Source organism: Sander lucioperca, chromosome 3, assembly GCF_008315115.2.
Source record: "Sander lucioperca isolate FBNREF2018 chromosome 3, SLUC_FBN_1.2, whole genome shotgun sequence".
In the NCBI taxonomy this organism is placed as follows: domain Eukaryota; kingdom Metazoa; phylum Chordata; class Actinopteri; order Perciformes; family Percidae; genus Sander; species Sander lucioperca.
In genome coordinates, this window is record NC_050175.1 from 12,341,146 (window position 1) to 12,362,371 (window position 21,226).

At 39.8% G+C, this 21,226-nt stretch overlaps 2 protein-coding genes across 4 annotated transcripts in view; one reads left to right on the top strand and one right to left on the bottom strand.

Annotated features, from left to right (window-relative positions):
* The window catches only part of nptnb (neuroplastin b), a 38,128-nt gene extending 21,286 nt beyond the window's left edge, over positions 1-16,842 (bottom strand). The window contains exons 1-2 of one of the 3 annotated variants that reach the window (XM_031281540.2): positions 16,330-16,842; positions 1,099-1,446 (exon numbers count right to left, since the gene is read on the bottom strand). In XM_031281540.2, the coding sequence (XP_031137400.1) occupies positions 1,099-1,446; positions 16,330-16,405 (424 nt within the window). In that variant the 5' untranslated portion in view covers positions 16,406-16,842. The remainder of the gene's footprint in view (positions 1-1,098; positions 1,447-16,329) is intronic. The other 2 variants (XM_031281539.2, XM_031281541.2) reach the window with 2 other exon arrangements.
* Positions 1-21,226, top strand: part of rec114 (REC114 meiotic recombination protein) — a 53,884-nt gene that overhangs the window by 30,523 nt on the left and 2,135 nt on the right. The window lies entirely within an intron of this gene.

The window sequence follows — 21,226 nt, forward strand, 5'->3', positions numbered from 1 at the left end:
TACTAACAACATTCCACATATCCCTGTGCTCCAGTGGGCAGAGCACTGAAGCATGTACAGATTAGAAGGGTCCAGTTGAAATTCAGTTTGTTTGAATGTTTATGTGCATAGAGCAGAAGGTTAAAGGATATGATGTCATTACTGATTCACAGTCACATGCTTGATGGCTGAGAAGGCACAAGGTTACACAGTGCACAGGCAAGACCAGAGAGACTGTTTTGTAGAAGTGAAATCTCTACCTCATCTGAACGAGGAATGAGACTCAAGGCCCTCACGTGGTCTTATCCTTTATTGGATTACCACACACAAATTTGAAAGCAGAATATGTTTTGCTTTTATCCGGAAAGAGTTGACAGTAGGAATCACTCTTTTACACCTTAACGGATCCCTCCTTGTGTCTTCTCACAGTCCCATTTACACTGTACCCAGAGTCAGATGGCCAAATCAAAAGCACCATTACTTCAAAGCACCACTAGGTTTCCGCTCCATTAAGCAGGCAGGGCTTTGAAGTAAATAAAACACATAATGTAACGCAGGAGACAACATAATGCTAAGGGAATAAGTATCACAAATATATCTAGGAATAGGAAATGGGTGGAATTAGGATACAGAGAACAATATCATGATCAGAATATTGTGAAAGGACACATGAGACAGTAAGAACAAAGGTTTGGGGGGGAGAAAAAGAAGAAAATGTAGATAGAGACTAGGTAAAGTTCCTGGGTTTGTGGTCATTTACAACCAGATGCTCTATGGGATTTGGGATAAGACAGGGAGTTTACGGAGTTCAGTAAAAGAGAACGTAAATATTTCCCAAATTAAGAAGAAAAAAAATCATATTAATGAAAACAAAACGCAAATGGCAACCACTGGCATATGTATTTAGACAATTTGAATGTTCCTTCTATTAATACTTGTAAAAAACAACTTAAAAAAATATATATTAATAACACGATTGGTGTTTGTTTTAAATTTTGTCTGGCCAGTGACCGCTGTGGTGAGGGTGGGCTGGTAAGAGTTTTTTAAGGGCTGGAGTGGTTGGGACAGGGGATTGGTAGTTCGTTCATCATCTAGGTACTAGGGACATAGACCACTCACTCTGTAGCACTGAAATGGTGGCCTGGGCACGGATCCAGGTGATGGCAGGGTTTTGTCGGAGGTCATTGCGCTTGGGGTCATTGCTGGCCCGGCACTCATAGGTCCCAGAGTCCTCCAATGTGAGACGCGTGATGCCGAGCACACTAACCCCATTGGCGCCGTAGGCCGTGTTGATGGATACCCGCCGCTTGCGGGCTCCGTCCCACAGCTGTTTGAAGGAGTCAGCTCGGTTGATCTCAGCATACCACCACTGGATCTCTGGAGTGGGGTTACCAACCACGTCGCAGTACAGCTCAAAGGTGTCCCCCGTAAGCTTAGTCTCAGACATTGGCGACTTCACAAACCCAGCTGGAGAGGAAAAGTGTATTGGGATGGAAGGAAAGGGTAGAACAGGGTTAGAGCAGTAGGAAGGTGTGGAAAGGCCAAGGGATGGAGAAAGAAATTAAACAGGATCAGAGTACGTACAAAAAAAGAGTGGATGATTAAAGGCAAATGAAAACGAAGCGAATCATCAAATCATTGATAGGTGGAAAAAGAAAAGGTTAATGATTACCTAAATCCAGTCCGTTCAACATCATGGTTCCGTGGCCCACTAAGGCCATACAACTGTCAGACAGAGTCATAGTCAACCAGTCCCAAGTCCAGGCAGCAAGTAGTGCTGATATCTTGTGTATTTCTTTTCCTTTTCGCTTTGTCTTTTTCTCTCTCTGACATTTAACCTTATAAAGATGAGTGCAACAGGATTTTTAAAGTGTACCTTTCATGTGCTTATACTTGAGCAAACTGTTAACATTAGTTACAGTACATTGAATGCAGCATGTAAAGCACACCTGACCTTTAAAATTTCACAAATCCATCAGTAAATACATGGTAAAGGGGAGAACTATTTGTGCATTCTCACTGAGTTTAATCAGTCTCCTTAAAGGTTTGTTTATCAGAAAGCCTTGTCAAGTAGGTGAACAATCACTTTAGCCTTTTCTACGCTTACTGTGTGGCAACAATCAGTGGCATCCCTCATACATGACCCCATTAACAGTTTGTTAGAAGAATATCTCAATAAGATCTTGAAAGTTTGTCCTCAGTCAAAGTTTTTGGTTGGTTTTATGCCATATAGTGGCCATTTCTAAAGCAACGAATCTTTTTTTTTTTTTTTGCGTGCCAAAATTATATTTTGCCAGTCCTGCAAGTGTGTCTGTCTTCACCAAATTTGGTAAATATTATACTGTATATACACTTGTATGATATTGTATGTATTTTTTCATAAATGTTTTGACATGCTACACTAGTTTCTTATAATCCAGCAATCCATTTCCTACACCCACTTGTCCTGTTCAGGGTCACGGGGTGCTGGAGACTATCCCAGCACACATGGGTAGGTAGGGTGCGCCCAGTCTGTCACAGGGCTAACACACACCCATGAATAAACATATGCACACTCATATTCACACCTACAAGCAATTTAGAGTCACGATTCACATAACATGCATGTCATTGGACTGTGGGAGGAAACCTGAGATGTTGAAGGAAACCCATGCAATTCTTGTACATGATATTGTAGCATGTTAAATGAATGTGCATGTTAAAACATTTTTAAAACATACTGAATGAAAATGCTCACATTAGTTTTGAAGTCTGCATTCTGTGTTATGCAGATATTTTACTTGCACAATAATTAATGCATTCAAATTGTCATGCCAAATCAAGTGGTTTATCTTTTTTTCTAAGAACCTGAAATGCCAATTAAAAGCAGTTCACAAAAATCATCACAAATACAACTGTATGTATGTATAAATCTAATCTCCATATCAGCTTTTGCTGGTAACACCAGAAATTAGGACAGCCAGCTCTCATTTTGGATAAGCTGGACTTTAAGAGCAGGTTTTCAAAATTCACAAAATGCACATATGGTCACAGTGGAACAGGATAGTTTGGATAGAATCACACAAAGTTGACTTGTGCTTTTAAAGTAAACTTCATTTAAGTAACAAGCGGAACCTGAATATACAATCATATCCCCATTACATCACGCCACTGGCATTTCATCTTAAGGAGTTGTACAAACAACCCCCATTTTTTTCTAACCATCTTACTGCCATGTGGAATTGGAAACACATTTCAAATATGAAATGCAGTGGCAACCTTAATGAACCTCATCTAATGACAAATCATCTGGACCACAGACACTGTTCTCTGCCGCCCCTGCAGCCCGTCAGCTGTAAACCCCATGTGCTTAAGTAAATCAGAAAAAAAATAACATTGCCTTAACTTTGCCCTGAATTGTTGTAGAGGAAATGGCAACAAAGAGCCTGTGGTCTCTTGAGTGTTAGACTGTGTGTTGTGTCTAAATACAACAGCGTATAGGCCCTCCCAGATATGTCTGCCCTGCTCAAAGTAATGTATCTCATAAGCACATGAACAGATAAGCCTGTGGAAGCATAAGGAAGGAGTGTTAACAACTACATTCAGCTCATCCCCATAATGAAGCCAGATCCATTTCATTTAAAGGGGCGCTATGCGGTTTTGGCCATTTCTTTGCTGTTTTCTCACTTTTTGCTCTCAGGTTTCTCTATAGCGCTCACCCTAAAGCTTCGGAATAGATATTTGGCAGCTCCTATGTTTACTTGTGTCTGAGTCCTCGCTCGGTCAGTCTACCGTTTCCTCTTTCTCTGTTCCTCCGACAATGCTTTCCTAGCTTTCTGCTTCTTTTTTGCCGGCTCTACGGAGCCCCGGACATGACATCCGAAAAAAAGAAGAAAAAAAAAGATGTTTATTATTATAGTTAGGCTACGTCGTTATCCCCCAAATACTCATTTGTGGCCACAATATACTAATTTGTGGCCACGAAATATTAATTTGTGCCCACTTATTCTGCACTTTATCTAGCATATTATATTCTGTATTCTTGTACTGTATTGAATGTGAAACTATTTGTTGTCTTGCACGCCTACGCTTTTCTTGGCCAGTTCGCCATTGCAAATGAGAACCTGTAAATAAAAAATAAATAAAATGCTAATTTGTGGCCACGAAATACTAATTTGTGGCCACAAAATAGTATTTGGGGGATAACGACGTAGCCTAACTATAATGCGGGTAGTTATGTCATCCCTTCACACTAATCTGGACACGTTTTCTTATTTATAGTCATCACAGAGCCAGTACCTTAGAGCAGTCATTCCCAAACTGTGGTCCGCGGACCACTAGTGGTCCGTGAGGGTACTGCAGGTGGTCTGTGGAAAAGCAAAATAAAATATAATATAATGGTTTTTTAACCTTCATTTTACCAGGAACTTTCCATAAAAAATAAAAAATATGTATATTGATATCAAATTTCAATTTAAATTCAATTGTCAAGTTATTGTGTGATTACTAAAATAGGCTAGTGGCGCTCGGCCCTAACCCTAACCCTAAAATCGCCAAAGGTTTTGAAATTTTGACTATATCCAAGTGTTCTTATTACTGTATAGATTTAATACTCGATTGCTATGGAAATAAGCCTGTTAATGAACCTGATTATGCCCTTGGGCGTTTGAGTAAATAAAAAAATTAAATATGTGGCAGCCAACGAGCCTGTTGTACTGATACGATGACCAGTTATAGTTTTAGTGCTAGTAGGCCTATTAAGAGGTGCGGATTAATTCAGGCAGGACTGTGTGTAGACATATTTTATTATGTGTATTATGAGGTGGTCCGCAAAAATTCTTGATTACAAATAGTGGTCCACACACACAAAAAGTTTGAAAACCCCTGCCTTAGAGGTCACCATATAGTATAAGTACAGTTGCAGTTACAGTGGGGTCACATATTCTGATGGCTGCTTCTTGTCAGATATGGTGACCTCTGTTGTACTGGCTCTGTGATGACTCCAAATAAGAAAACATGTGTCCAGATTAGTGTGAAGGGATGACATAACTACCCCAAACAATATTTGAAGTTTAACTCCTTTATTAAGCAGTTACAGTGGGGTCACATATTCTGACAATTTACCCAATGTGCTGGTCCATTAAATATTTAGTTATCTCTTTTCTTTACAGTAGAATATGATTATTTTAAGTTTTAAATGTAGGTCTAGTGTAAGGTTTTAGGTAGGTTATTACAAATGTAACTTGTGCATGCAGTCACAAAGAAATACATGTTTAGAAAAATTGCAGAGAAAATGTACCTTAATATATTGTATTTACCTTCATTAACCTACCTACCACATATGTTACTATGCCTGAGGTGGTTAATATGGTCACCAGCGGTTTACTCTTTCTCCTTAGGAAGCAATTACAAACCATGAATAATCATACAGCTTGCACCCGTGGATGTAATGTATTAATGTTTACACCGTTCCCAGCCTAAAATACAATTCAATCAAATCATCTCTGTCCATGACTGCACCTTTAGCTTGCTCTGGGTAGCTTATGTGCCCTACACAGGTATAGCAGAACTGCCCGCATTATAGTTAGGCTACGTCGTTATCTCCAAAATACTATTTTGTGGCCACAAATTAGCATTTTGTTGCCACACTTTTTTTTTTTTTCGGATGTCATGTCTGGGGCTCCGTATGCTCAGCCATGACGATAGTGTGAAAAACTGCATCGCTACCTTGTTAGCCGGTTCCTGAATGGGCGTATGTGTGTAGTGCCGTGAAGCAATTCGCTACATCGCGAGACCTGATATCACGCGATACTTCCTGACGCTGAGGCCGACGATTCGCCAGCCGAAAGTTTGGCTAGCGTGGTTTTTCCGCTCACAGGCGCTAGGGGGAAGCGAGATGACCACCATTCAACTCGAAAAAAATCATATAACCATTCCAATGACTCCAAAGCTGTTCAGTTAAGGTAAATTAAGCTAAAAAAACTGCATAGTTCCCCTTTAAATGATTGAAAGTATAACTGACAAGTGAAAATAAATACCATTCACAAGGTTCACAGTACATTATTCTCTGTGCACTGGACTCAAAAAGGCGAGTACAGCCAATATATTTCATACACTTAACAATACATGAATTTTAGTTAGTGAGTGTCTGTTGCTTGACACCAGTTTGTGACTCACAGCGATATGAAAATGAATTAGATGAGAGGAAAGAGAAATTCTGAGGAATTTAGCAAATAAATATTATAGTAATTGGAGTATTCCTGCTAGGAGATGTGTCTGAGGATATTTGGTGCTTACAACTTGTGTTTCTGTGTGCAATGCCTAGAGATATGCAGAGTAATTAGCATTTCTTTCTTTTCTCTGGAAACATCTGGGCCCATCAAGCTCACCACATAATCCCAGAGGGTGAATCCAAGCCTTTCCGCCTACACTGTTAAAGCAATATTTCAATTTGACAGAACATTTACTATGGCATTCTTTACCACAGCACATGGCACAGATAACCATTGTCAGCCATGCATAAGTGCTCATAATCACAGTATAGTATCTGCTTAAAATAATTGCATGTCCTCCAAGGTGATGGCAAATTAAATCAGAAAATGGAACAGATGACTTCATTTAAATTCAGGCTCAGGGAGGCTCTGTGGAGAAATACCCACAGAACAAACTACAGACAACACTCGGCCAGTGAGCAGACCAATTTTCGTGTTGTTTAAACAAGGAGCTTATACTGGCAGTGAAAACAAAACACAAAGCAGCCAGCCGGTACTCATTTATTTCAAAGGCGTGCTGGGAGACAAGAAGTGACAAAGAGAGGTGCAAAGGAGGGTGGTCAGATCTCAGCAACTTGGTGATGAGCGGCGTTCATCTTTATGCCTGGTATCATCTTATGTTATGATGATAGCAGTTTAGGGCTGCAAGGAACAGTAAATCTAAATTATTAATCCATCTGTTGATATTTTTTTTTTTACATTTAATCAATATATTGTTTAATGCAAAAATGTCCAGTATTTCAAAACGCCTAAGATGATGTCATCGAATTGATATTTATTTCGAAACTCAAAGATATTCAACTTAAAACAATATAAAACTGAGAAATGCAGCGATACCACAACATTTTGCTTGGTAAATGGCTTATGGCTTCTTCATCTCTAATCAAAACAGTTGATCCATTTTATGAACTAATGAATGAATTGACTAATTGCATGGCAAAGTCTTCTGTAGAAAATGAACAGTTGGAACAGCATGGAAAAATGTAATGTTTCCATGCATTTTAGGACAATTTAACAGTACTATGTATGTGGTTTGTGACAGCAGTGCTTAAAGGCAACAGCAGCACGGCTGGCTGCAAGAGACCTGGTGAACATGATAAAGCCACTGCACAGTTATTGTATTAAAATGTGCAAACAGTAGAGCTCTCTCACATAGATTGACCTAGGAAATAATAGAACATAAAACAAAGTCTAACAATAATAGATGTGTCTGTTTGTATGTACAGTATAGGGGGGGAATGCTGGTTGTGACAGCACTCATGAACTACTAAAGACATGTAGACTAAAAGCTTCACTTAAGTTTTAGTAAGTGAAACTATAACCTTAAAGCTCTGTAAAGCCCGCAGAAATGTAGATCAGGCCTCTGTCCACTAATTATTCTACCATAAATCTATCTTTTGAGTACCAAATACTTGCTGTCTGTCGGCTTTAAATGTAGCTCTGTGAAAACTGAGTTGCTTGAAGACGTAGATGTGACGTGAGCAACGTGTCTGAAAGTTGTAAGTCTTCTGGTAGCTGTGCCAAAAGAAATCTCAATCATTCCCAATCTTGCAGAGACTGAGAGCGTAGGTATATGTAAGGAGATAACATAGGCACAGGCTAATTATTGCTAACTAAAATGCTAGTTAACATTAGTAATTAAACTTAAACAGCGAATGTAAGTCGAAACTGCCTGCGCGCTTCTCCTGTACTATACGGTAATTCCTCTACTATGCGACAGTAAGTCGTGTGGTTATGACACAATCGTTAGCCTATTTTTACAAAAACGTCTACTACGGAGCCATAATGTGAGATACAAGGTAATGGAGGCTTTTATACATTGTCGTGTTTCTTTAGAAATAAACAACGGACAAATAGAGTCTTTAAACGCTTCAGATGTAAAGTTATTCGCTGTCAAAGTTGCGCCAAAATGAATGGCGCCATAGGAGCTACGCGTTCCGGAGAAAGGCTTATCCTCTTGGCTTTAGCTCTTTAGCCCTTATGACATGTTCACAATACTATCACAAAATTACTCGTTATTTTCTGTGACAAGCTCTGTCTAAGGCTGTATGGAAGTCACAGTCATTACAGCCTACATACTCTACTGATGTAGGTAGACAAGAAAACTCCCCTGAGGACTGATAGCAAGCCACAAAACACCACCATGCAGCCTGAGAGTGAGTCAGCTGCCTTCCTACAACCAGAGAAAGCAGCGAGTAGGAAACCCCCCAGGGCCACTGAACTAGTTATCAGCTTGGCAGTGTGTATGTGTGTGTTTAAGTTTGCGGTGCGGGCGCATCTTTGTTGTACCTGCATCGTACTGTGACAGATATGTGTGCCTTTACGGGTCATTTGTATAACACAATAGATCATACAGTTGTGACAATCGTCGTTTACTCAAACAAAATCAAGCAATTAGGATTTAACCTTGTGACAGATTTTGGTAAGATTCAAAGGCCACCTATATCCACACAGCGGTTTTCAGTTATACTAGATGCTTTTTGCACCTGCCACAAGTCTCCAAATACCTAAAAGAATCAGAAAGGGTGTAACTTGTCCTGCTCACAAAACAAAAAAGATGAGACAGGGAGTCGCCAGTGTCACGAACAGTCTGCACACGCCCACAGGTACGCAGGTGTGTGGAAAAAAAGCCAAATTAGGCATAAGTGAGAACACCTGTGTGAGTTTACTATCAGTGTCTAGATTAGCCACAGTGTTTAAATGTTTTGTCATAATATGTATATATGGAGCCAACATCAAAGATATGTTTATGTTTGTTTTCTTTTTTCTTTAACCTTTTCTTCTTAACTTTTTATCTACCAGAGGGTGAACACCCTTGTGCACCTTGACATTGTTAATGTTGAAAGGGCCATATTGGTGGTCTTGCATCTTATATCCCATCAACTATGAGTAGGGTTGGGTACCGGTTGGGTACCGTTTGGATTTTTACGATTCCAATGCCGAACCGGTACTTTTCAAACGATTCCGATTCCTAAACCGATTCTTGAAAAACTGTAAAATGATATCAAAGAAATGCTCTTTTATAGAGTTTTTTTTATTTATTTATTTTTTATTGAAAATTATTTCAATTTAACAATATATTAACATTTTAAAGTACTTAAATATATAATAAGTAAGTCACCTAACACACAACTACAATAATTTAACAATAAATAACAGTTACACTATTCAGTCCTTCCAGAAAAATGCAGAGTTTTTTTGTGATTGTTGTGGGCAAAAATCCTTGATTATGCGATGGAATATGCGGGATATTTATGCAATTTTATGCGATGAAATTGCGGGAACTTGCAAAAACTGCGGTTTCATCATGGCGTCATCGTGGGGTTTGCAGCTTTTCGATGATGTTCACGTCGCCTAATTACGTCACTTCATAACGTTCCCATGGCAACAGGGGAAACTGGCTGCTCTTGTGTGAAGTAAACGCAACATTTTTCAACTTTCTGCTAAGACATATGTGACTTTTTTGCAACGAAAATGCGGGGATTATGAAATCATGCAAGCCCCGCATATTTTGCGCAGAAATCGGCAATTTATGCGGTGAAAGTGCGGCGTATTTGAAAAAATGTGGTCCCCACATAAATATGCGGACTTTGGCTGATTATGCATTGAATTATGCGATCGCATAATCGCGTTTTTCTGGAGGGACTGACTATTAACAAGTCACAACAAAATAAATGTTGAGTTGGTATGCTAACTAAACCAGCTTCAAACTTTAGCAGTTCTTTTGCAGAAAAATTACCATATTTGCCTTCTCTGGCAAGATACGACACCTCTCCTGACTTATGGCATGTCCTGCACAGAAGAAAATTCTCCGATGGTGTCGAAGAGGCCTGTATAATAAGATTCATAAACAAGACATACTGATTCCACAGTCGCTTATGTGTTGTAAGCTGTCTGCACTGACAGCTCTCAAGATATCAGGGGGCGCTGCAGCTCCTTTGGCTCCTGAGCTAAAGCTAACAAGCTAGCCTAGTAACCAGACCAATCAAACACAGAAACTCAACGCATGTTACTAGAAAGGAGCAGCGCAATACCCAGGTAGTGCTACTAATATATAACCGTGTATACATAAAATGTAGTGGTTTTCACCTGTATTTCAGCCCACTCCACCTCCCATTGTGCTCTCTCTACTTCGAAACGGGCCCATTCATGCTGCAGGAAGTGCAAGATCCCCGGGATACTGTACTGCGCCCTAGCTGCTTCTCCAGCGTCGCCATCAGGCAGCGGTCCTTTCCCACCGCCAGGTAAAACAGAGTTGTTATTGTTGTTGAAGAACACGCCGGGCCCCGCCTGTTCGTCCATGGCCGGGCTCGGTGGAAAGCTCTGTCCGTTGTCTCGCTGATTCGTGGTGCTAGATATCAACGGAAAGGCACAAATCTATCGACTGCGCTCGGTTTCCTCGGCTCGGGGTGGTTAATATGCTTTTACATCCGTTTTGGTGAGCCCAGAGGGAAAATATGGCATTTTAAAAGTAGCCTACCTTTACGGTAGCTAGCTAACGTTAAACTACAGAGAAAGTGTGATATTTTTACGTCCGTTTCGGAGCGACACAACCCTAACCATGAGTCACAAGTATTTCACATTTCTGCCAACCTTTTAATTAAATTCTATCCTTTTTACAGTTTGAGTTTTTAGAGGAATTCCCTACTTACTTATTCATTTATATTCTTCTGAAACTAATAACTAGTTTGACATAGGGAATAGCCTGAACTGTAGTTTCTTTTTTTTGTGATACATTTTTTATTGATATACATAAATTATATAAGGTGATGTTACACATTAATGGAGTCTTTTTTTAGTTTTGGCTGTCTATATTTCTGGCTGTCAACATATCATTCACAAGCCTTGTTGATGAAATCCAGAAGCCAAATAATACTTCTACACTGAGTCTGGTACATACTTATAATAAAATGGTTGCTGTTTGGCAGCTAAAACATACATTGCTCGCAAGTGAATTACCAATTACCTTTGTCAAGAAATTGATAAATAATTAAATTGTTCTTATGTTTAATATGATGAATTACATGCGTCAACATTCATATATACTAAAATGAATGTAATACAATGTATGCAGTGGACAGTAGGTAATTCCTTAATGGTCATAACATCAGCAGTAATGTTCAGTACATGTCATAGTTTTTGTTTAAGAATGTATGTCATGCAAAACACCCAGTGGAAGTTCTAGAAGGCAATTTTCTATCCCTACAAGCAAATGTAGCGATATTAATATTGGCATATCATACAGTAAAAATGCTTTTCAATGTGTAGAAGTAATGTAATATAATGTTGACAACTCAATTTAGATTTAATATTGATCTGCTCTTATAATAATAGTTTTAAAAAACTGCTTATTTGCTAAAATAAATTAACAATTCATCAAGTATGTATATAAGAACTTACAATACACTTGGAATACACTTTGTAGGTGTGATATGTAGTATAACTAAATTTGTCACAGAGAGGCTGTGATGATGTATAGCCCTGAACACACTGATGACAGAGTGGTTATACTTTTCCTCGCTGACTTTATCACATTATTGCTATACATTAGTTGATGTCACTGTGATGAACATGACAGAATACTGCCATTATTTGCAAAGCTGAATTTCCAGAAAAAGGAAGCGTACCATTTCCATTTTGCTGGTAATACTTAAATCTGTCATTCAGATTACAGAAGAGAGGCAACAGTGTAATGAGATTTAAATCCCAATAACCCCTGTGCTAGGTACAAATGCTCTAATCTCATCCCCTAATCACAACCAACACTTCCTATTTCTCTTTCCGAGGTCAAAACAAGGGAATTCAAATGATTTGATGTAAAACCCAAGACGCACAGAGACAGATGCATCATGGGACACTGATTCTCATTATCGAAATAACTTCTAAAATTAGAAGGTCCTACTAATTGTTCTCTATAGGGGTAGTCTTGCTTTGCCAGACCTTCCTCAACAGCGCTGCGGAGGAGGGTCTGGCTAGTCCACACAGCATTCCGGGATGGGAGAAAAACGTGCTCTGGTTTATTGCCATTTCTTTAAACCAATCACAATTGTCTTGGGCGGCGCTAAGGGAGCCGTGCTAACGCTGCAAAATAGCCTCAGGAACGAACTTAATTTGGTGGAACGTGTACGTTCAAAAGTTGTTTTAGTCGTGCAACAGAAAACTCAGATTGGACAGATGGTATAGCTAGCAGTCTGGATTTACCCTGCAGAGATCTGAGGAGTAGTTAACCATAGTCCTCATAAAACTACCGGAGTTTAAAATTCCAACAGAAACAAAGCAGAAGGAGCGGACATCAGGCTGAAAAGAGTGAAATCCGGCGGAATTTCCGATGGCAACGGAGCAATCCCGGAAGTGGAACATCGTGGATAATAGACTACTATAGGGGTGACAAATGTTATTCCTCAACCTCCTACATACTTCCAAGTAGTATTATTTGTCAACTTCAATGACCATGGTAGCCTATGCTGAATATCAGCTGGCATGATCCTCTTGGTAAAAAACAACAACATTGTGTCTGCTAGGTCACTAGTTAAAATACTCAGGGCCATGGGAAAAATAGGGCCATGTATAAAAGAAAGTAACATCTTTGAATATTCTCTCTCCGAGCTGCCCTTGTGCAGCACACTTAACCTGAGCAGTTCCGGCAGAACAGCCAGTAGTACAGGGCTGTGGCTAAATTGGGGAACTTCCAGCTGTGAATGTGTGTAACTGTATGAATGTGAAGCAGGGTGGTGCTGAAAGACAGAAACAGCATGTCTGTCCCTGGACAAATCATCATATAAAAAAAAGCATTGCTCACCTTACAGTTGCGCATCAGTATATACCTGCACTGTGTTTTATACTGTGTGACGCTGCTCCTAATCAATGCAGTCCATATCAGATTTCACAGTGGGCAAGCGTGACTCAGTGTAAAGAGCTGGCTTGAGTCCTACAGCATATTTTCCAGACTCGCAAATGTGCCCTTGTCCAGAGCTTGAACAGAGACATGATAATGGACAAGCTGCTGCATCATATACCATTGGTCTATTGATTGAATGGTATATAGCTGTAAAATGCTTATCTTAAAATGAAATGTAGCCTCTGTAGATAATAATTCTTCTATAATGTGACATAGAAAAGAATTACAGGGCCACGTTTTGACAAAATAAACCAGCATATTGTAATTGCAGTACATATTGAAATCCACGTGGGCATAGCATTCTCTACATCATGTTTTTATACTTTGATTGTGTAACCTCAACAATGACAAATATTTGCTGTTGTATGCGCTCAATCTTAAGCAACTGCTAACTAAACAGTTAAATAAGAGAAACCCAATTTAAATAGTTAATTCTTAACATGGAAGTAATATCAGCTTGTTTTTCTAAAGGTTGTATTGACATGATCTGCATGTTTTGGTTCACACAGGCCGTGATAATACAACAAAGTTGGCAGCAGGAGCGGGCTACATGCTTCGTGAGGAGGAACTTATATAAGACACAAAAGCACTTCTCCATGTCAGCCACCTTTCTCAACAGCCTTTATTTTCTTTGCATAAAGATCACGCATCATCTCTCAGCTTAAATCGTTCACAGCCACCTAGTGAGTCTTTAGAAGGCTGTGCAGCTGTGCACAAGGAGGCCGTCCATTAAGAGTTAATGAATTCCCTTTCACAAAAGGACCTTAAAGCCACAGTTCTCAGTGCTGTGTCTCGGTGGTAAAAATAGAAACGAGGCAGAATGAACGGATGCTATTTACAGTCCTCCAAATATCTGTCGCAGAAACTGGCCACCTATAGTAGGCCTACTTTTCCCTGAACATGAGCAAATACTGACATGAATTCCCTCTGCTTCCCAAATACAGTGATTACATCTCATGCACTTATAATTATTATTCTCCCCCATGCCACTGTCTGAGTTCTGTAATTTAACAGGAAAATCTAGGATTGCATCAGAAACCATGCCCCTATCTTTTACCCTAAATTTAAACTTTGGATGAATGTGATGAGAGCAAATATCAAAATATTACCAACAGTGTAAAATAATAACTGTAGTTATTACAACTGTGATCAAACCTGTGATGAATGTAGGGTCTGTTTACTGAAATAGAAATGGGTCTGTCGATTAGCTATAACTTTAGGATTTCCACATAAAACAGATAAAGCTCCCACACATTTAGTGACTGGGTGGCACCAGTCTGTCTCTCACTGACCCCTGGTTGTATGTGTGTGCTAGTTTATGTGGTGTGAACTGGGCCTCAGTGATTGGGCACTAACACTGGGCAAAGACCACAGGAAGTGTTTGGAATGCCTTTGCTTGAGCTTTATCAAACAATGGAGGGCTTATTAGGTATTTGATTTTCCAGATTGCAAGATCAGAGAACACCTCACTGTGTGTGCACACACTTCAAACACCTCAGAGAAATTAACGAAGAAGAAAGAAAGGAATTCAGGGGATAATATTATGTTATATAACAGCTGTGGTACTTTAGTTTTAGTCTCCTCACAATCTGAAGACATAGGTTTGCTTCGGTGCTTTTCTTGTAATATTGAGTTTTACTAGTATTACAGGAAAATTGTACAAACTGTTCCAATGTATAATGTTTAGTTTAGTTCTTTAGATATAAATAATCTGGACATTGTCCATTGCAAGTATAATAAAAAGGTAAAGGTAGGCCAGCGCTAGAGTGAGGTTTTACACAACCTTCTCATCAGAATGCATGTCTTATTAATAAGTCTTGCATAGTGGGTATCCGATTATCCCACAGAAAGACGAGGTGGACATTAAGCATTCAAATTTGAAGTATGCGGAGTAATTCCCTGCCTTATTTTTCTCCAAAAGTGGATTAGATCATGTCCGTGATATTGACTTGTCAACACAGGTGTCTTGACCTGTGGGTATAGAAGCTTCTTAAACGATGTGAATACAGGCAGTGATCATTCTATTTGTATATTAAAGCGCCAACATCTTCACAATCATGTCAGGCTTGCTCAAGGGACCCATTGTGGTTATTTTAAAAATTGAAAAAAAAATAAAGATTGAAAAGATTCCACTTTCATCTCATAAATGGCTACTGATTTGCGTGCCCCTCTGGGTGATGTGATTCAACGGAATTTGAAGTCAGGGCATGCTGTGTCAGAGCAGGGCAGCCTGGAACACCCAACAGCATGTTACTGACATTTACTCAAACCAAATCATCCTTAGTTTTATTGTGATTAATGCATGGTGAACTTTTGAAATTAAAGTCACAAATGAGCATCCTCTATAAACCAACCTCTTATTCCCTGTCTGAAAATTTGAAAAGGACAAACATCTGGTACTCAAACATGAATGAACAGAAAAATATTTTGTGTGCATTTAGTTTTGCAATTAGCACTGACTGAACCAGTTGGGCATGAGAGAAAGATCCACTTAAGCTGACATGACAGGAAATATGGTACAGTATAGGGAGAGGTTTTGCCAATCAAATAGATACATAGGCCTAATAGCATTGATCCAGAAGGGCCTGGTACTTACAGTAGGCTATTTACACACAGGGCGAGTCTTTAGTCTGTGCTGGGTGTTGATAATATGTTACTGGATAGCAGGTTAGTCTTGCGTGACACACTCTGCTACCCAACCCCCTTTGACTACTTAACGGCAAACTGGCAGCCTAAGGCTAGGCTACTACTATCTGTTAATATTTACAACTTATTCCATGATGGCAAAACCCCAGCAACACTACTCATTGTCTATTTTAAAACACATTTGAAAACATATTCGACTTGCCCGAAAGTGGCAGTTAAATCCCCTTACAGACATACAGTACAGTATACAGTATTCACAGTATACTCAGTTGCCAGTAAATAACCTTGCAAAAACGTCACAACAACGTCAGTTTTCTGTATAGTTAATGAGTTAAGAGTTCCGTTTTGTGGTCAGTTAATTGAAGCTCATGTGTCGGCGTCTAACTCTGGCCTTATTGTCGAGATGCGTGGAACTGTAGTAGTAGCTTAACGCAGTCACACTCAAGTCAAAATCCTCTTCAGAAACATTTCGCTCGGGGCGTCCTCACACAAGTCAAGTCACTTTCCCTCAACGCGATGTTTACAATTATGCCATGGTCACATCTGCTTTCTTACCGTTTTGAGCCGAGATGAAAGGCAGCATCAAGTTCCCCAAAAGGACCACCGCCAGCATCACTGCGTTAGGATGCATTGCCGGGGCTCGATGAGAGTACCAGCGTCTCGGTCGGACGAATGTGGGAGGAGAGATCGTGTATTAATCACAAGATCTAGAGAGATGGGCCCAGCATAGCACCAGGTTCTTTAAAAAAAATCGTTTGCTGCAATGTGTTCCTGATGCAAAGACCTTTTGAGGACAGCGATGGGTGAAAGGTCCGGGACGAGGCCAGCGGCTCAGGGATGCCGATGTGCGGCCATAGGCGATGAAGACGCCTCGTCGGATTGCGGAGGAGAGGTCTTTGGATGTCAGGGAGATTGTCCACAGTGTAGTTCTAAAGATTCAAAGATGCGCAGACCGATGCGCATTTGCGGTCACGGTTCGGTGATTTAAAATGAAAGTATAGCGCAGAAATTATTCCCGACGTGACCGAAACATGAGTCTGTTCCAAAAAAAAGAAGAACAGATGCTGGTAGGACACCAACGGCAGCAACGAAAAGCTGCGCGTGCCCTATGCGCTCATGACCGATGATAAATACACACAGGCATAGGCTACACACAGACACATAACACGCATGTAATTGATGTTGTTTGTGAACTCAGGCAGTTATTATGTGCCTCCTCAGTCTTCATTTCCTCCGCTTATAAGCGTCAATTTGTATCTTTTTAACGAGGTGACGTGCACATGTCACCTCATCCTGCTAATACAGTTACTAAACTGTCTGCGACTACAGTAATAACCAGCCTGCCCTATGTGATCCCCTTACTCTTTTCAACATACTGCAATATTAATGTAACTATAAATTGTCAGCCCGTTTATCACCAGTAGTCAAGTCAGAGTTGTCACAAACTATATGCAGAACAAATGGCAGATATTTCTACAGGCAAGATTTGAAACAATTGCAATGGTTAGCCTATTGTTCTTGTATTCTATCCTATTATTATTTCATGTATATTGTATGTATGTATAGTGTATTCTATTATTTCACATTGTATCCTAGTATAGTATATTCTGTGCTGTGTGACTGATATTTTGCTGCTGTAACACTGTAATTTCCCATTTTTGGGGTCAATAAATATCTATCTATCTATCTATCTATCTATGCAGACGAACTGAAAGCAACCCAGCCGCAATTTTTTTTTACCAGTCACATCTTTCCAAGCCTGTTTCACAGTGCCTAAATACTTTGTCTTGTCAGGTTTCAATGTGAGGAGATTATGGTGATGCTCTTGAGCTCACTGAGGTCGTTTATAAATTATGTCATCACATCAGTGGCCTGGGTGTTCTCAAGCTGTATGTACCACATCCCCTTGAAAGTTCAACATGGCCTCCTGTAATCCCCTCTATCCTTAGTCTGTGCTGCTACATGGGCGACCTCATGTGGCCAGTTGAGGTAAACTGAAAAGAGTCGGCATACACTCCATTTTTTCAATTGCAGACAATTGCAACACATGAACCAAAAACACCTGAGCACTTGATACATGTATAACTAGGCTTGTGGTTTGATTTGATTAATTCAGTAACCTCTCTTTAGTGAAATATATTTTGAATTGTCCTATTTGTCCTTTTTTTAATGAGCATGTTGGTCTGTTACTTGATTATTCAATGTAAAGGCTTGCATCTTGTTAAATGCCAACACCTCCATGCATCTTTTTTTTTGCTGGACTATTGAAAAGGGCCAGTCTGTGCTCAACTGCAGAACAAACTTCCCTCCACTTTACAGCCCTCCCTCCAGTTTGTGCATGGGAGACCACATTTAAAATGTAACCCCACCTGAAAACTTGCACAGACCAATCAGCTAGAGAAATGTCAGAGCACTCGGCACACCCTCCTTTGTTCAAAACCAATCAGAGTGGAAGTGTGGCATTTTGCCCGAGGGGAAAACTTACCCCTGGATGAGTTAATTACGCATCACTTAGCTGTTGCCAATGTGTTCACAACGGTGGACCCTCTTTTGGGCTTTTTACAGCGATTGTCTTCATTTTTCGCTCAATCTAGTATGGAAAGTAGACAACAATGGCTTACCAGGCTGAAAAATGAACTTAGCAACAGTCCTCTGGTATCAAATGTGGCTTTTGGCTTTATCCTCATGGGACTAGAGAAGCTGGTGGAGCTGGAGTTTGAGTGTCCTTGCAACCCTACATGGAACGGAGTGTTTTCATCAGCATTCTTCATAATTCCTGCCGTCATGGCCTTCACCTTGATGCTGATCATTCAAGGATGCAGATGTGATATGTGGTGCCGGAAACCTGTTACCCTCTCCAGTTTCGTTCCTGCTATCGTGTGGCTGATTTTGTTGTTCCTCGATGGCCAATACTTTGCTTGTGCTATGACAGACTGGGAGGGTAGATTTGTACTAGTTGACAAGGCAGCTCCGCAGAAGTGGTGTGAGCCAATTAGTGAGGGAGATGTCACCCCACAAGAACTAATGCTCCGCTCACAGCAGCTGTTTGTTTTTTCTCAGGTAAGTTGAACATGTTCTAGATAACAGAAGATTATGTAGGATGAGTGGAGTAAAAAAAAACTGTAGAGAAAGTATCATTGAATGAATGCCATTAGCCTTTGGAAACTATAATATAGCTCTGTTAATACACTTTGTTAACCAAAAATACAAATTTCCTGTGGATGTTTACTAAACAAAGTGTTGCTTTACTCTTTTGTACCCCAGGTTATAGGCATAATCCTGCTCATTTTCATCTGTGTGGGTCTCGTAGTGTATGTAATCAGAGAAAGCTGCGAACAAGAGGTGGAGATGGAGGATGCAGATGTAGCTGAGCTCACTGTGCTCAGGATGAGCTCTCTACGGACCAGGACATCATGAGAGGACTTACACCGCCCACCACACCTGCTTTGCTGGCATGGACACTTTGTAAATACCCTGAACAGACTTTACTATGACTTTTCATAACTATTGTCAATAAGTGTTGTTTCAAAGTATTTCCCTAAACTAATTGGACATAGGTCTGTGAATGGTCTGTGATGCTGCCCTATGAAGTTTCCGTAAATATGAGTATTATTGAAAACAGTCTTTCTATTTTTTTTTCTGTATTACCATTGAATATGTAACCTGTCTTGTGTCTGTGTTCATCTCATACTTGTGCAGCGACTTATTTGTTTTTACCTGTCTTCAAATGAATAGTTTGATGTTTTGGGAAATATGCTTGTTTGCTTTTTGGGTTAGAGGAGAAGATCGATACCACTCAGTAAATACGAAGCTACAGACAGTAGCCGGTTAGCTTAGTTTAGCATGGAAGGACTGGAAATAGGGGGAAACAGCCAGCCTGGCTCAGTCCAAAGGTAACACAATGCTTGCCAGCACCTCTAAAGGTTACTAATTCATCCGTTATATCTCGTAAGTTTGATCCGTACAAGTGTAAAAACAATCATTTGCTTTTTTACAAGGGGTTATGTGCTGGACTATTTCTTGCATGGGAGCAGTTGCCAAGCAACCAGTGGAGACTCTAGGAAATTACTGCAAGAAATAGTCCATAGAACCCTCTATAAAACAGTGAATTATCTTGTTTTCATGCGTTATGCCAGCTGACTGGCTGCTGACTCCAGCTTCATATTTACCGGACAGACATAGGAGTGGTATAGATCTTCCCATCTAACTCTCAGCAAGAAAGCAAATAAGCATATTTCTCAAAATGTCAAACTATTCATTTAAAGTGATATTTCACTTAGGCACATTTAATGTGTTCAGTCGACATGAATTGTCAGTCAGCAGCTCTGAGAAACTCAGTTAGTACTGTTCTCTCACTTTCAACTTTTTATTCCTTGAAAATAACATTTCAGTGTTTTTAACCTGGAAGGTTTTTCGTGGAGTCCACCAGGCAGCTAATATTGATCTGACTAATATTAGTTGACAAGTACTATTAGTTTGAGGTGTGTGTGCCAAAAAATGAAAATGTTCCATCAAGGTGAAATTTCACTTAAAATAATTTTGTTTTCCTTCCTGGGTTGTGTCAAGGAGTCTCCAGAGTTATGGAGGGTCGGACCCCCGTCATTTCTAATACTACCTAACAGTGACGATTCAGACTGAATTGATATTCCTAATGATTTACCTGTCTGACAGCTAGAGATGTAAAAACATGTACAGTACATTTTGATTTGTATCATGGCTGCAACCAGCCAATAGCAGCATGTAGAAACAAATTCTGTAACAGAATCTGCAGTAAGTTTTTTATTATTATTTTGTAATAAAAGAATTTATTTATTTAAGAAAAACCCTCAGGGATTTTGTACAGTCATGTCATAATACATTTAGTTAGCAGATAGTTTACACAAACCTGCAGTCTTGGGAATTTGAGTTTGTCTTAAAGTGTGGTAGGTTTTACTGTAACATCTCTCTAGCAAGTGAATTTTACAAATACCAATACACAGTGGGACAGAACATAATCATTTGAATTACAAATACTGTGTTTTTGTCATTCAAAGCAACGCATGGTAACATTTGGAATATCCTTTCAACTTTGGGCTTATATTAAATGCCAGACATCCAATACCTTAACACAGCTGAAACAGGGGCCCTTTGTAAAAAAAGAACAGCTGAATAATCAATGTAACACATGCTACAAATAGTATATCTACAGGCAAATGCAAAGACTGTCTGTAGATTCTCAGGTGAACAACACTTTTGTGTCTTAGGACTCTTTATTCAGAAGGGACTGTGATTTTGAGGCTGTATTGGCTGATCTCTGCAGCCTGGACATTCTGTACAGGTCTGCCAAAACCAACAGATACAGCAGTAGTGTAGCTCTGACTTGTATTGTAGTTATTTACAACATTGCCCAAGTGCCAGTTAACCCCTTTAAGTGTGGAAATCAGGGCTGACCCTTCATGTTCATCATGTGGGA